This window comes from Epinephelus lanceolatus, chromosome 18 (genome assembly GCF_041903045.1).
Source record: "Epinephelus lanceolatus isolate andai-2023 chromosome 18, ASM4190304v1, whole genome shotgun sequence".
Taxonomy (NCBI): domain Eukaryota; kingdom Metazoa; phylum Chordata; class Actinopteri; order Perciformes; family Serranidae; genus Epinephelus; species Epinephelus lanceolatus.
The window spans coordinates 29,399,043-29,414,626 of record NC_135751.1 but is presented as its reverse complement, the minus strand read 5'-3'; the positions used below and the strand labels follow the sequence as shown (position 1 = coordinate 29,414,626).

The window sequence follows — 15,584 nt, the reverse complement described above, 5'->3', positions numbered from 1 at the left end:
ATTATTACCAGCATTTATTTGCACTTTTTCTTTCAATATTTAACATTTAATATCTTAAAATTACTTTTGATACTTAAGTACAGTAAATATCAGATACTTTAAGACAGTGGCTCCCAAATGGCCCAGCTATGGGCTCCAGATTTCTCCTAAGTCATCAGTCTAAGGTCCACTCAGTTTAATACGGTCAATGTCATACTTGTGTTTGGCAATATCATTGAGCTGGTGCTGTCCATTAGTCAAACACGTTCAGAATAGACCCATGACCCAACTTTTGGACTGTGACCCACCAGTTGGGAACCACTGCTTTAAGACTTTTACTCAAGTAATGTTCTAATAGATGACTTTAACTTGTACCAAAGTCATTTTCTGTGATTATAACTGTACTCAAGTATGGCTGGAGAGAGACTAGTATGAAAGTTGGAGAGACTAGTATTTCCTGAGGTGGAACGCAATGTGTGAAATGTTTGCTGCTGATATCCTGTATAGGTGTATCTGAATGTTTTTCTTGTGGGTGCAAAATTGTGTGATAAAATAACACTTTACCACAATTAACCTCTATATCTGTTTGTGTAATGATGTAATAAGCAGCTCCTGTTTACTGTCTCTGTGGTAGCATGTAAGCATTGCAGTTATTTGGGGGTTGTTTGGGTGCCTGTGGGTCATTCCTTGGTTTTCTCAGCATACTTTAAGTTTCCTTTGTCTTTTTTATTTGCATGTGAGCAGTTAAATATGCTGCAGCACAGCCACAGTTGTCCAACCAGTTGTTGCAGGGCTGTTTTGAAACAGTACACCGGGTATGAGCCCGATGGGCGGGGCTTTGTCGTATGACGCTAAGTGAGTGACGTCAGCGAGGTGATAAGTACTTGCCCTGCACCCAGTCTGTATTGTGTCTGTGTGTGAAGTCTGAGGGAATACACTGAATCCACAAACCTTAACCAGTGTTTGTCCGGGACTAATTTCCAAAACAAGCCGTGACATGGAGGTCAGCGCAGAGGCCAAGAGGATCATGGTGGTGGCTTTGGGGAAACTGTACAGCTCCCGCACCCAGAGAGGGGGTCTCCGTCTCCACCGGAGCCTCCTGCTGACTCTGGTGATGAAATCCGCCCGGGACATGTACCATGCGGCCCAGGCGACGGCGGAGAGTGTTGCCCCGGTGTGTGAACAGCAGCCCACCATGGAGGTGACCACGGAGCCTGCAGGTGCTCAAATGGAGCTCCAGGGTGCCACCGAAACACCTCGGACTTTACCCGGAGAGGAGGTGGCCTCCCCCACAGAGCTCCGCCACGACGCGGACAACAAGGAGAACATGTCCCCGACTGGCCCGACACAGCAGTCCAGGAAGAGACGGGGCAAAGCGGCTGTGGAGCCGGACTTCCTCCCGTGCAAGAAAGCAAAACTTGAGCAACAGCATCTCATTGTAAATACAGTTTTGCTGGACTATGTGAACTGCAGCAGTGAGCTGGGAGCCCCCCCTGCCCCCATGCCTCTACACAGAGCCATTGCAGCGTGTTGAAAACCTGCGCGGATTAAAGGCTATAAACTTTTCGACACGTCCTGGGAGCCTGAACGCACCGTCAGAGGGCCTCTTACCGGGTCCTGTGGACGGAAACTCGGGACAAGGTGTCTTGGAGCGTGACTCTGAACAAGCCCGGGCATGTCACAGGAATCACGGAAGTTGATGTGTAGTAGCCCCGGTGACTTTTGGCCTAGTTATTGGCCACAGCTCGCAGGAAGGACCGGCTTCAGCTGGCCAGAGGCGGAACTAAAGAGACTGGTTGATCTGAATGAGCTGCCTTCATGAACTCTCACAGCTCAGAATACATTTTACAAGTGTGGGGACCAGAGATGACACAATGTTGGAGATGTGTTGATGATATCAAGTGTAAAACATTCAATGACAACTACCTCAGTATTTATTAAACTTTTTTTTGTACTTAAAATGAATTTGGAGTGACGTGTCATTTATCTGTGTCAAAAGCTTCAGAAGCATGATAGTAAGAAGGGTTAGATGTGGTATGTGTGGGTGTGTGTGAGTGCGACAGGAAACTGGTTTTGAGTGTGAGAAGAAGTTTGCTCTCCTTCCCCCACAACTTCACATCCCCCACACTGATTTGCAGAACAAAAGCAGGAACAATTCAGGAGATGGCAGTCAAAGGAGTGAGGGGGAGGTCGTAAACCCATTGACTGGCCACACAGGGAACAATCAGGATCCCCTGGCTCTGCAAGAAGAGTTTTAACTGTGGCCTGAACACTGTAATGATAGTAGTCATTGGTTCAGGGTGCTAAAGGTTATGTAAAGAATCAATTATTTGTGGAGTGGAGTTGCTAAACGACAGAGTGTGGGGAATTATCAGTAATTCGTTACAGTAAACTGAGATAGGGAGATAAGGGTGTTACAAAGTTCAACACTTTTAACACCAGCAGCTGGAGATGGATTTTGCAAATTTAACATCCTTCAAAGTCACAGAGTAGAAGTCAAAGTAAAACATTACATATATGCATATCAAATCAAATGGCATGTAGCTTTTATTTATTATATTAAATTAGGTAGCTGCAAGTTTTGGAATGTGATGCCCCTATAGACGACGGAGTGGGCGCAACAGGGATTCACCGGTGTTGGGGGAGGGGGGTCAGGCAGGAAAACAGAGGAAGGAATGTGGGGGGAAGTGCCTGTGTGAGCCCCATGAGGCCCCGACGGTGCTGCTTATTCTTCCGGCTGAAACCGGAGCACCCTGTCTGTGTACACAGAGCTGGGAGGGGTGGCCGGAACAGTCTGGACATGCCTGTGAAAACATACACACACTCGTTCACCTTCTCATGTTAGTCCTTTTCTGATTACTCACACACTTTCATTACTCCTTTTCTCTTTCTCTCACACGCGAGCTCATTGTGAAGGAGTATGCTGACACATCCGAGTCCTCCAGGCATACGATGCATGTCACTGTCTGGTGGATGTTTCTGGTGGATGTTTGGTATTCTTTTGGTATTCTTTCAACATAAAGCATCAGAAATATAAGAGGTGAATCCACTTGGAGCAGCTGAGGTAATTTGGATCACTTTCCCTCATCAGCTCTTTAGGTTGTTAACTTAAGGCACAGTCTGCAACTCTAATACACTTTTTATCAGATTCAGCAAATATCATTTTGCAAAATAAATCCATGTTCATGCACAGCTCTGTAAATAGGAAACAAGGTGGCTCAGACTGAGCTACAAACACTATACTGGCTACCCTCCTTCATGTCCTCATCCACTAGGAATGGAGCCACGCCAGTGTCAATAGCAATGGATGGATAGCACTGATGGAAGGGGCGTGTTTGTTTGGGTGTTGAGTTCAAATATCATAAATCTTTCTCCAGAATTGTAGACTTTAAAACTGAAATAATAAATGTTATGTATTACCAGTGGATCCAAAGAGAATTAATACCCGACTCTGCAGCTCCTCTTATGTCATCATTGATTGTGAAAAACCCACTGTACGGTATCTTCCCAGCACCAAAAGACAGACAGACAAAATCCCCTTTTACGCTGCCTGTACAATGTTGCACCATCGTACCTTGCCGTTCGGTATAAAGATACCAACATGGAATGGGAGGACAGAGTTGTTCCTCCTTTAAGCTGGCAGTAGTAACAGAGCCTTTTGACATCTGTGTAAAAAATAAGAGTTGGCAGGACGGGATGAGCGTGACGTTTTGACCAGTGGTTCTCAACCAGGGGCACGGGGATCCCCAGGGGCCCTTGAGGGAGTTCCAGGGGATGTCCCGAGACATGGGGAAAAGTTCATTTTTCACTACTTAACTCACTGTACACATACGCCCAGTGACTATTCTGATACAGGTTTCACTTCCTCCACAGTTATCTCCTTGGCTGTAGAATTCTGGTCTTCATCACATCCAACAACCAAATTATTTATTGCCTTTATTTAACCAGGTCGGTCCCGTTGAGACACAATGATCTCTTTTTCAAGGGAAGCCTGACCAAGACAGCAGCATAAATTCTTTCTAGACAGAAGTCCCTGAATTGAAATCTTATCAAATTTGATTCTGTGACCTAATGTGTTGCAATTAAGGGGGGCTTGATATGAAAAAGATTGACAACCTGTGGTTTTGACGACATTTTATGTGTGCAATCTGCCACCGGGTGATTTAAAAAGCTACTACTAGCAGTTAGCAGCCAACTTAAAGAAGACCAGCAACAAAAATGTCTGCAAATTAAGAACACAATAGCCCTTTTGACAGAGATTGTGCTATACAGCCGCTACAAAGTCCCTTCTGTATGCCTTCTTTGCATTTTTACACAGAACCAAATGATGGCAGCATCATTCTGCTCCAGTTTGTGATCATACACTGCATCATGGCTTTGTGGAATCAAAAGAGGTGTGACGGGTGTGACATGTCACACACATCAGCCTCTAGTGTATCAAATATCATACACTGCAGCAGCACTTTCTTAACAACAACAGCATTAATGTGTCAATAATATGTCCCTGTTATATGGCAGCTGATCATGTCCTCTACTCGAGGATAAGAAGCTCCCAGGCTTCATTGTTTTCCCAATTTTCAGACATTTACAGCCGCAGTTCTTCTTCTTTGAATTAGCCCCTAACTGCTAACAGCTACTTTTTAAAACTCCCGCAGTGGGTTGCACATATAACATGTCGTCAAAATGTCACATCTGTGCTGCACATGATCCTGTCCTATCGTCTATCCTGTTATACTGACATCGTTTCAGCGCTGTCACTACCTCCCATGGCGGACTAAAGGTGAAACCACTCTGTCCCCACATTACGCGACTGTACCTTACATACAGCACGCTGAGGCGGATATGATGGCTTCAAATTCCCGCCTTGAACAGACAGTGTAAAAGTGGAGTTGCAGAGGATGGGATCAACGGCCATATGGAAGGGACGGTATCTGATTATTATGGCCATGTTAATGCCATTGTTATAGTTTTGAAAGTGTTGCCCGACATGAACAATACACGTCACACTAGAGGCCGATGCTGTTGTCTTACATGTCATGCTTCTTTTGCTTCTGGAATACAGGCATGCTACCTTAAATCACACACTATTATACCAGCATTGTTTGTGTAAAAAAGCAAAGGTGGCATAACGAAGGTCTTCGTCGCAGCAGGGATATAGGGCTAAAGTTACATGCCAGTTTGTGAACACAGTGGAGCATGTTAGAGCCATAGAGTCAGGTATCAGGAGCTGCCGAAAGGCCTAAACAGAGCTAAAATGTTAGACTTCCACCACAACTTTAAAGGGTGACAATGTATCACTGTTGTATTTACAGCTTGTTCTACTGCCCTAAAGTGGCCCCAAACACAAACTGATGCAGCTTTAAAGGTACCCTGTGGAGTTATTTTGTGAGTGAGCCCTGTTTTTGTTTATTGAGAAACAAGGAAGCAAGCAAAGCAAGCAGAGACAGTGAAGACAGCAGGTGAGTAAACAGAGATGTAAACAATGCACGTCATAAAAAAGGAAAAAAACAAAACAAAACTGAATTTGCAGATGTTTTTGTGGCGAAGGAAATGCATTCCACACCTTTGTCAGACCTTAAGGATTCATACAATGCATCTTGGTGAGTAACACTGTATGTAAACATCACTTCTGTTTGTTTACAATAAAGTCACACAGTCATACACACCCACAACACACATCCTCTCAGTTATAAAGACTGAAGCAGTAATGCTGGCAAAAAAATGAGGCAAAGCGGTGTGCATTCTCTCTGGTTTTTATTCTTTAGGAAGAGTTCTGTTTGGAATTACAAAATGCACTGGTAGAAATAGCGGTGAGACAGTTCGAGAGTGCGACAGATAAGAGTGTGAGAGAGACAGAGTTAGAGAGAGAGAAAAAAGAGGGAGTGAGTGAGAGATCAAAGGTTCCACAGCCAGTTTGAATGAGTACATCATCAGATTTGGCTCGCTCCTGCACCCCCTGACCCCCCACAAAAAGTAGAAGGGAGAATACACCATCTTCTGAACTGTACTTTCTTTTCTTTGTATATATATATTTTTTTTAAAACAGTTCTTTTTTTTTTTTTGTGGTGTTCCTGAACATGGTCGTGTTGTGCCTCAACCCCATGTAACAGAAGAAAACAAACTCTCACCAAAGTCTCTTTTGTGTTTTTTATTCTTTAAACATTTTTTTTTTTTGTAATTTTTAACCTTTTTTGTTCTCAAAAATAGAAGGAAAAAAGGAAACGTTGCTTTTTAAAAACATCTATCTATTTATATATCTTTTTTTTTTAAATCTTTTTTAATTTCCTCTGAATTCATTAATCTGCTTTTTCTTTTATGTCCTGAAGATGACTGTTAACCCACGGTGTGGCATGCACATAGCACATGCATTTCTGGAACTAGATATTTTTTCCTTTTTTTAAAATCTTTTGTACTTAAAAAAAACTTTTTTTTCTCAGTAGCGGCTTTACATTGCTTTTTGAAGACTTTGTGTGGTTAATCAGCGTGTTAGTGGATTTCACTGCAGCATAGACACAAAGATGGATGGTGAATGTTTGGGGGGTTTGCATGTTTCATTCAGGGGGTTACTGACATCACACATACACACACACATACACACGAAGATTGTTTCAATGATTTGACTAAAACATTTCAAAGATTTCAAAAGGATTCCTGGAAACAAAGAATAATAACGCAAAGCAAGCACAAAACAAAACGCCAAAAACTGACCTGAAACACACTCATCCATGTACACATACACACACACACACACACACACACAGGCAAAACCCCCACTTACACGCACACACCACAACCAGGAGCTACATACTTAGTGTGCTTTCTGATTTTAAGTGTAGTGATGTGAAAAAATACTTGTCTGTGACATTCCACTGAGGTTGGAAAGACACTAATAGGCAGTTTTTTTTCTTTTCTATTTTTTCGGTGCATTCTCTGGTCAACATGTGATAGGCCTCCAGGTTAAAAAACGCAGGTCAAATAAACAAAACAATAACAATAATGTTGGGGCTGACAGTGGTGTGCGTTAGTGACAAGTGTTAGTTTGAGGCACACAGAGAAAACACACGGATAGAAATAAAAGATATACAGGAGTGATACACACAGAACGGAGATGGTTTCTGGGACCGTGACGAGGCCCAGGCATCTTTTCTCCAACCCATCTGAGCTGCACGCCTGTGTTTACGCAGACGACATGGTCTACAAGTGAGAGAATGAGCTACTCTCCGTGTGTGATAAACAACTCTGAATCAAAAGTGAAGTCAAAGGAGAGGTACAAAAACTACAGGGACACTGTTTGTCACACAGCGCCACCGGAAGGTCACAAGCGGTGGTGGAACTCTGCTTTAGCATCTGCAGGAGAGAAGACACATCCAAATAAATGCAGCAGTCTGTGGGGAACTGCTGAATTTGACTGATTATTTTTGCAGGGGTTCACAATCAAATTCACCCACTGTCTTTGTTGACAGAGAGTGACAAGAAAGACAGACGTATCGAGTGTTTTGGGAAATCTCTGACTGATGTTTGCGCTCCTGCAGACTCATTCTCCCACAGTGCAACTGTGGGGTTAGAGCTCCACCTCAGGGTTGGAAAAATGATTAGCCGAGCTCAAAATAAAACACACAGAACAAAACATCAGACCAAATATGGAGAATCTGTCTCATTATCACGATCGTCATGATCATTAGGAGTTATTATATTATCTGTTTATCCATCATTACCGTCAATAACAAAGAAAACAAAGATGAAGAGTTTCTCTCCTTTTGCTGCCTTTCTATTGGTCTCTTTCTCTCATATCTCTCTGTTTTAACCCCAAACCCTGGAAGACTTTGAGATGTTAATGATCCGTCCAACTTGTAAACCAATATCGACATCTCTTATCCTCTTTACCCTGCTTCACGGTATATTCACCCAAAAAGTGACTTCCACAAAAAAAACGTGAAATTCCAGCTGTATCAGTGGCAGGCATCTAGCACAGAATGTACACACAAACAAGCAAAAAGTAATCATTTTCCTTTTAGATATACATACAGTCTCTCTCCAATCTCTCTTCTATCACTTTGATTTTAGTGTAGATGAAGGTACAGAGAGAGGAATGTCACACAGAGGAGAGAGAGAGAAACAGAAAGGCATTCTTACTGAAAAAAGAGAGAAACCCTACAGACCACAACAGAAAGGACCAAGTAAAATTTCCCCCCACATACAATAGATTCTCATTGTTGCTATTATTATTATTTTTTGTATCATTCATGCAGGATTCCACAGGGTGTACAACTCCGCAAGTCTAAAAAACGAAGCTGTGTGGGGTGCAACAGAAGATTCAAGCTTCAATGTTTTGAAGAAGTAGAAGAGAAGGAGGAAGAAGAAGCAGGAATAGAAGAAGAAATACTGCAGAAAACAGTTACTGGTTTGCTTTTTTTTTGTTTCTGAAACCCATCTCCACATTTTTTTTTGTTTTTCTTCCTTTGTAGGTTGCGGGTTGAGGTTGGTCTAATTGTTTCTGGGAGGAGGGTGTTCTCCAAGGACGACGGTAAACGTCCCCATCACACCCGTCCCGTCCTCTAGATTTTGACCAAGGGACTCGTCAACCTCGTGCAGTGCTCCCCAACTCTCCCACCCACTTGGCCGCCTCACCTCATACAGGTGGAGGGCTCATTGTCAGATTTGTTCTTATTTAAAAACACAGATGATAAAACTCATCAATATTCAACTGGTGGCTGGGAGGGTTGGATTTGATTCTTTTTGCTGCTAACTTAACTGAAGTTAGCTTTGAGAAGCAAAAAAAAAAAAAAGGTCGTTCTTTTGTCTCTGACTGTTAAGTGTCTTTTGTCGAGTCGCAACTCTTGACATCTTGTAAGTGGCTGTAGCTCGTTGCCAGAGGCATAATTTAAGACACACAAAGACTAGTGTCCGTCACCCCTCCTGCTTGCATCCTTATAAACTGCAGTTTGAGGTTGGTCTTATTTGGCATCAAGATATGAATGCAACAACAATGCAAGCAGAACGTGGAGGTGGTTTCCTCTTACACCACTTGTTTCTCCAGATCCTGCCTCAGCATTCTTGTTCCACCCCTTCATCCTGACACCTATCCCTTCATCTAGCCCACCATTACTGGGACATGCCAAGCAGTGGAGGAGAGGAAAAAACTGAACAGGCAAGAAAGAAAGAATCATGGTTTCCCTTGGCAGTCAGAGCTCCGGCTCAGAGCTTCCTATCTCCACCTTTCCGTCCATCTATCAATTCTGTTTCCTCCTTACGCCCCTCCCCCATCCCCAGAGGCTAGCACCAGTCGTCGTCCTCCGTCTCGCTGTAGGGTTCATGCAGGCCCTTGCGGGGACCTCTAGGATGCCCGGCTGGAGGGGGGACCTTGTGAGGCCCAGTATGTGGGGGTCCATGAAGATGTGTTGAAGGTGAAGAAGAGCGGTAGCCATTGGGCAGGCGGCGCTGGGCGGCAGGCTGCATCTGGCCCTGTACAGGTCCAGTCAGGGCGGTAGTGGGAGGGGGCGCATGGCCGGCAGTCCTAGGTGAGGTGCGACTGGGCTGTGGGTGGGGCGGAGGATGAGGATGGGGGTTGTTTACAGGGTGCTGCTGGGGTGGAGGGAGGGGATGGGGGTTATGTGGCTGTTGTTGTGGGGGAGGTGGCAGTGGGTGGTTGGCCAGAGAATGGGGGTGGGGGTTGCCACCCTGCGTGGGGTTCTGCTCATAGGCAGGTGGTTCATGGTGGGGCTCATAGTCTTGGTAGTCCTGGTTGTAGAAGCAGCCATCCCCTTCAATGGAGCCACCTCCTCCACCTGTGTCCCCCCAGCGGGGTGGGGGATGATGACCCTGGCGGGATGGGCCGTGGTGGGCCAGGGGGAGGCCAGCGGGGGGAGGGCCCTGGCCTTGGGGAGGCTCAGGAGAGAAGCGGCGTGGGGCAGGGGCTTGGGGTCGGCCTTGTGGCCCCCCAGGTGGTGTGGGCATGGACTTACGGACCACAGGGGAGTAGGTAACATGGGGCCGGGGTGTTGCGGGGGTCTGAGGCAACTGTCGACGGCCTCGACGTGGCGTACTGGTCCCCGAGGTTGAGGGGACGGGACTTCCGCTGACCGAACTACTGCCCTACACGAAAAGTGAAATAAAGCAAATAAAAAGAACGAACCACAAATTCAACGACAGAACATGTAGAGTAAAGAGGATGGGAAAGATAGAGTATAAAACAAATAGAGAGACGGAGAGAAAGAATGCAAGATAGAGAGGCAGAGAGAGTCCAGATAGACAAGCAAGAAAAGATAAGAACAAGAACCATAGCAACAATAAGAATAAAAGCACCAGTCATAATGTGCGTGCAGTGGAGGAGAGAAGGGCAGAAATGAAAGGCATCAAAAAGTAACAGAGCAGAGGATGTGGACAAAAAAGATGGGATTCCAAACAGCACCATACAGAGAGAAGCAACATGTCACGCAGAGGAAAGAAACAAAAGACGACAGGAGAAAAGAAGGGTAAAGGGTTGATTTCCGGAGCAACAAATGTGGCACAGGGTAAATATGGTGACTAAACATACATAAAATGTGTTTGGTTTTAAATCATCGTTAGTGAGCAGTGTGACATGTGTGCAACATGTCAAGTTATAAAAAGTTATTTTTTTATAACACCAAGGCAAAAGTTCAAATGAGAGGAGACAATTCTCCCTCAATACGTCTTCCTTTGCAAGACAACTTATAATATAAAGATTCAATAGAAAAGGCTGAATAGGAGCATCGCAGAAGTTTGTCAGCAAAGGTAGAACATAGATACTTTTTGTTTCCTATTTTAATAGGAAATGTCATAGGTTGTGTGTTTGGGAAAAGGATGCCATAAAAGGAAAGGTAGTGGGGGGAGGGACGTGAGGGAACAGTGGCAGTCTATAAACATTTAGGCAGGGCAGGGACAGCAGTCAGGTACTCAAATATACATTCTTTATGCATATTTGTGGGGTTGTTGGAACAGTGAAAACAGTGACTTCATTTAACAAACAAGTACTTGTATTCACACGATTAAACCCACAAAGAAGAATATGTTTGTGTGCATGTAGTCAGACATATATACAAATGTACATGAAGGGCCCGTGCTATTGTTGCCACAACTTTGTGTTGTTAAAGCCACACTTCACCCACAAAATGACCATTCGTATCAATAACTCAACCCTTGATATGTTGAATTCATGTAGCAAACTTTCTTCTGGCAAGCCTCTGGTGAACGGAGAATCCAAAAAGTGAGGAAATTCTTGTTGAATTGTAGCAAAAGAGGAGCAAAGAATTTTCTCAGATCCAGATTCTTCGTTCACCAGGGAGACATGCAAGGAAGACACAATTTTGTTCTCAAATTCAATGTAACATGGGGTGAAAAATTGATATGCAAATGGTAATTTCATGGGTGAAGTATTCCTCTAAAGGACAACAACATGTCTTGGCCTCTAATTTGAGGGCAGCAGGAAGTCCTATCGTAACTCATGATGTTTCAGTGTCCTATCCAGAGGTCCCTCAGATAACTAGAGGAGATCTGTTTGCCAGTAGGCAATGTGCTCATCAATGTTCTCCATCAGAGGAACTTAGTACTGTCTTTCTTTATTGCCAGAAAAGACCACCTAGGCATTGTTGGTGGATTCAACCAGGCAACCACTGTCAAACTAGAGGCCCTATATTTTTCAGCATAACACTGAAAATGTGGTCATACCACTGCTTTTGTTCAAACTGAACACCACATGCACACAAGTACCCAGGAGCCCACCTGTCTGTGCGTCAGGCACTCGCGACCCTCGCTGGGCGATCGCGACCAGCGCCGGTCCCTTTCTCTCTCCCTCTCCCGCTCCCGCTCATGCTCTCTGTCGCGGGAGTGCCTGTGTCCGTACTCGCCCCCTCGATCTGCTACATAGCGCTCCTTGTCCACGGAGCCGTGGTGGTGGTGGTGATGGTGGTGGTGCTTGCGGTCTTTGGATCGGCCGCGGTCTCTGTCACGATCCTTGTCTTTGGACGTGAGGTCGCCTGACTGGGTGGTTGTGCTCAGGTCTGTGCCCAGGCCTGGTGGTGGAGTTTCATGGAGTGGTTATTGGGGTGTGGTGAAAACATTAAAGACTACTATGACATTAGATAACGATTCATCATCACTTTGATCTTTCCCACCTGTGTCAGCCTCCGTGTAGCGACAGAGGGACCTCTCAGACGCCCGATGACTCCGGTCTTTTCGGCGGTGTCCATGTCTGGAAGTTCTCCCCTCCTCAGGCACACGCTCCATGTTGTAGTCGTCCACCCCTCCTTTGTCTCTGTGGCCCCGCCCAGACCTGCTGTGGCCCAGCGACGAGGCCGAGCGTTTCATGGGACTGCTGTCATTGATGGTCTGAGAGAGAAAGTGAGAGACCATCGAAGAAGGAGGGGAGAGAGAGGGAGAGATGCAGGGAGAGGTGTTTCCTTTGATTGTTGAGTTGGTGTTGCCTGTGAGCTATGGGTTAATATAAGAGACACTGTGTATGTGTGTGTGTGTGTATGAATGCATGTGTGTGAATAGCGTCTGTTTCTTGAACTCAAAGCCCACCCGCCTTCCTCCCACATCATACACTCACACATTAGTAGTAATGGTCCAATCATGCTACTTCAAAAATATAAACACTGTATACAGATTATAGGGCAGGGGTCGGCAAGAAGTAGCCCATGGGCTAAATTCGACTCTCCATCATAATTAGTTAGCCCCAATTAAACATATCAGCAAATGATCTTAATTACCCATCTAATATTCAATATCCTCCCCCATTCTGCACCAGACTGCTGAGCAAGATTTAAAGGCATAGTTCAGATCTTTTGAACTGGGGTTGTATGAGGCACTTATCCATGGTCAGTGTATTAGCTACAGTAGATGGCGGTTGTCATGCCCCCAGTTTGGAGAAACAGGCAGGAGTCCCACCATTAAAGCTAAGCAACGTACTGCTGTGGACAGGACTGGCAGTAAAACATATTTAAGCCACCTAAAAAAAATCATTATCAGTTAAAGTGTAAGCTTCATTTAGACTTTTTTTCCGCTTTACCTCGGCCTTTCTGGCAGGGAGGCTGTTGACAACTTCAGTTCCCAATCTATGCTCTCGTCAACGCTACTAGACTCCTTTGACAAAACAGTAATTTTGGCTTGCCGAACACGGGAGCTGCTGCTCTTGTCATGTCTTGTCAAGTTTTGTTTTTCATTTCAGTTCTGCATTTCCTGTTTTATTCTGTCTACTCTCCTCTCGTTTCAGATTACTTCCTCTCAAGTTTCCCTCCGGTGTGATTACCTGCCCCGCCCTAATGTGCTGCACCTGTGTCTCATTGTCTTCCCTCTCCTCATGTATTTAGTCTGTGTGCTCCTTCGTCTCAGTAGCGTTCCAGCCTTTTGTTTTCTAGTGTCAGGTTCCCAGTGTTTTGACTTTTGCCATTTTTGGACTTCGAATCTGCCTTGCCCTTTTTGGTAACTTGTTCACCTTTACCTGCCATCTTCATTAAAGACTCTGTGTTTTTGAAAAGCCCTTGTGTTGTGCTTTTGGGTCTACTCCTTGTGTGAAAACCTTGTCAGTTCTACCACTGCCTTAATCAGTTAGTTTGTTTGTGTAACTGTGTGACTTTGGTGAATCTGAACTAACCCTTTAAAATGCCAAAGTCCCACAATCATGCAAGCCAACTGATCACAACAGTGGTAGACCAGCAGCTCCTGTGTTTAGCAATGTTAAATTAGTGTTTTTTTCAATGGAGTCTGGTATAGCGGTGTCAGTTTCCCGTTGAAAAGCGCTGGTGCGGCAAGGTAAAGCGGTGACAATATTTTAAATACAGCGTACACTCAAACTGATAATGATTTTTTTACGTGGGATTTTTAAAACATGTTTTGTTAGCAGCAGCACATTGCTTAGCTTTAGTGTCGCTACTCCTGCCTCCTCCTTCAAACTGGGTGTGTGCTGACTGACATCTACTGTAGGTAATACACTGCCTGTGGATAAGTACCTCATACAACCCCACTTAAAATGATCACAACTATCCCTGTTAATGTGAAGATCTACTGGTGCTGAAATGAAGGCTAATAAAATTACCAAATAACTATCAGATGGCTACTAAAACAACTTTTAATTCATGATCTCCACTGCGCCTGTGCTAGCCCCCAAACTGCTCAGAAAAACTGACTCAGGGCTGAAACTAATTGTCGACCCCCGATACAGAGGAATTATAAAGTATAAAACAAAAAAAGAATAACAAGAAATAAAGTAAAAGAGATGATGGCAAACAGCCATGCCTTCCATGCGTCTGTTACTTGCTTTGTGAAAGAAAAAAGGAGATAGAAATGTCAGTACGACTTGCATCAGTCCTCCATCATCACCACCCATAAATGGCACATTCCAGGCTGCACAAAAACTCCTCTATTTCTGCTCTGGATCAGCGTGCTGTCCTCCAGCCATGCAGTAGGTACATAGGGGTTGTCCTGAGTCCTCTACCCACATGAGAACTTCCTTCTGCAGTGCTGAGGCCTCATGCTCTGAGGTGGGACAGCAGGACAGAGCCTATGGTGCCACAAGTTGCTGACCTGGGCATGTAAACCGTATCAGGCTACTTCAGTGCTAGATCCTTTCAGCAGCTAAGCTGGCCAGTTTTCCAGTTGTTGTGTATTAGACCAATCAGCTGACAGGTTGGCAGTTGGCAGATGCATATAAAGGTTTATCTGGCCTCATAGGAGTAGCACTGAGAATCCCCAAAATATATCCATTCACACACACATATATACCAATCCTCTTTCTGTCTCTCATCATTACTCACACACACATAAACACACTCCCACTTAAACGCGTTTCCTGCATGCAGGTGTGAATGGAGACTCTGACACAGACGGGGAAACGCTGACAACATCGAAATGGACAAGCACACAGGCATGAGGACATAAAGCAACAAAGCACTAGCAGCAGCTGAGAGAGAGAGAGAGAGAGACAGAGGCCACGAGACAGTGTGGCATGACTGTTGATAATGACAGGGGACGTGCAGAGTTCAGCCCAACTCCAAACCCCGTTTGTTAGGTGCATGAAGTAGCCAAGGATGCTGGGATCAGTTTGGAAGCTGGGCTGGCATCAGATTGGTACATGCCAAAAAAGGGCTGTCCCACTAAATTTGAAAGAAAACCCCTGCCATGTTAAAGACACAACATGGAGACGTGAAAAAATGAGGAAAGAAAGAAGTTCGGAGAGTGTGTGAGAGTGAGAGGGAGAGAGAAAAGAGAAAGAGAGAGACGAGACAGGGAAGACAGGGTACATACACTGAGGTTACTGCCACGTTGTCTCCCTTTCCTCCGCTGCTGTATGAGCACAGAGAAGACACACACACACACAGAGCCACAAATACACCAAAGGTGTGGTCACACATGGAGCATACACACAGAACCAAGAAGGGGAAAGCGAAGTAAGGGAGACAGGGATGGATAGATACGCAATGGAAGAGAAAAGAGGTACAGTGGAGTACAAGTAAAAACCAAAGAGTGTTAGGTGGAGGTTCAACCCAAAAAGAGATGGGGTGCCACAGTGGAGAGAGGAAAGACAGACAGAGAAGGAGGGACAGAGAAAGAGAGTCTGATTAGACACCGAAGCAGCAGTGAAGGTGGAG

At 44.9% G+C, this 15,584-nt stretch overlaps 2 protein-coding genes across 26 annotated transcripts in view; one reads left to right on the top strand and one right to left on the bottom strand.

Moving 5' to 3' along the window:
* The first annotated feature begins 877 nt into the window (after nucleotides 1-877).
* On the top strand, nucleotides 878-1,944 carry ier2a (immediate early response 2a). The gene has a single exon (XM_033644238.2). The coding sequence runs from the start codon at nucleotides 977-979 to the stop codon at nucleotides 1,511-1,513; it is 537 nt and encodes a 178-aa protein (XP_033500129.2). The 5' UTR covers nucleotides 878-976; the 3' UTR covers nucleotides 1,514-1,944.
* Nucleotides 1,945-5,719: 3,775 nt separating this feature from the next.
* cacna1aa (calcium channel, voltage-dependent, P/Q type, alpha 1A subunit, a) overlaps nucleotides 5,720-15,584 on the bottom strand; it is a 103,089-nt gene continuing 93,224 nt past the window's right edge. For 16 of the 25 annotated variants that reach the window (XM_078161524.1, XM_078161518.1, XM_078161521.1 and 13 more), the window contains 4 exons: nucleotides 15,241-15,279; nucleotides 12,111-12,324; nucleotides 11,719-12,008; nucleotides 5,720-10,071 (listed from right to left, as the gene is read on the bottom strand). In XM_078161524.1, coding sequence (XP_078017650.1) covers nucleotides 9,253-10,071; nucleotides 11,719-12,008; nucleotides 12,111-12,324; nucleotides 15,241-15,279 — 1,362 coding nt within the window. In that variant the 3' untranslated portion in view covers nucleotides 5,720-9,252. The remainder of the gene's footprint in view (nucleotides 10,072-11,718; nucleotides 12,009-12,110; nucleotides 12,325-15,240; nucleotides 15,280-15,584) is intronic. The other 9 variants (XM_078161535.1, XM_078161534.1, XM_078161538.1 and 6 more) reach the window with 2 other exon arrangements.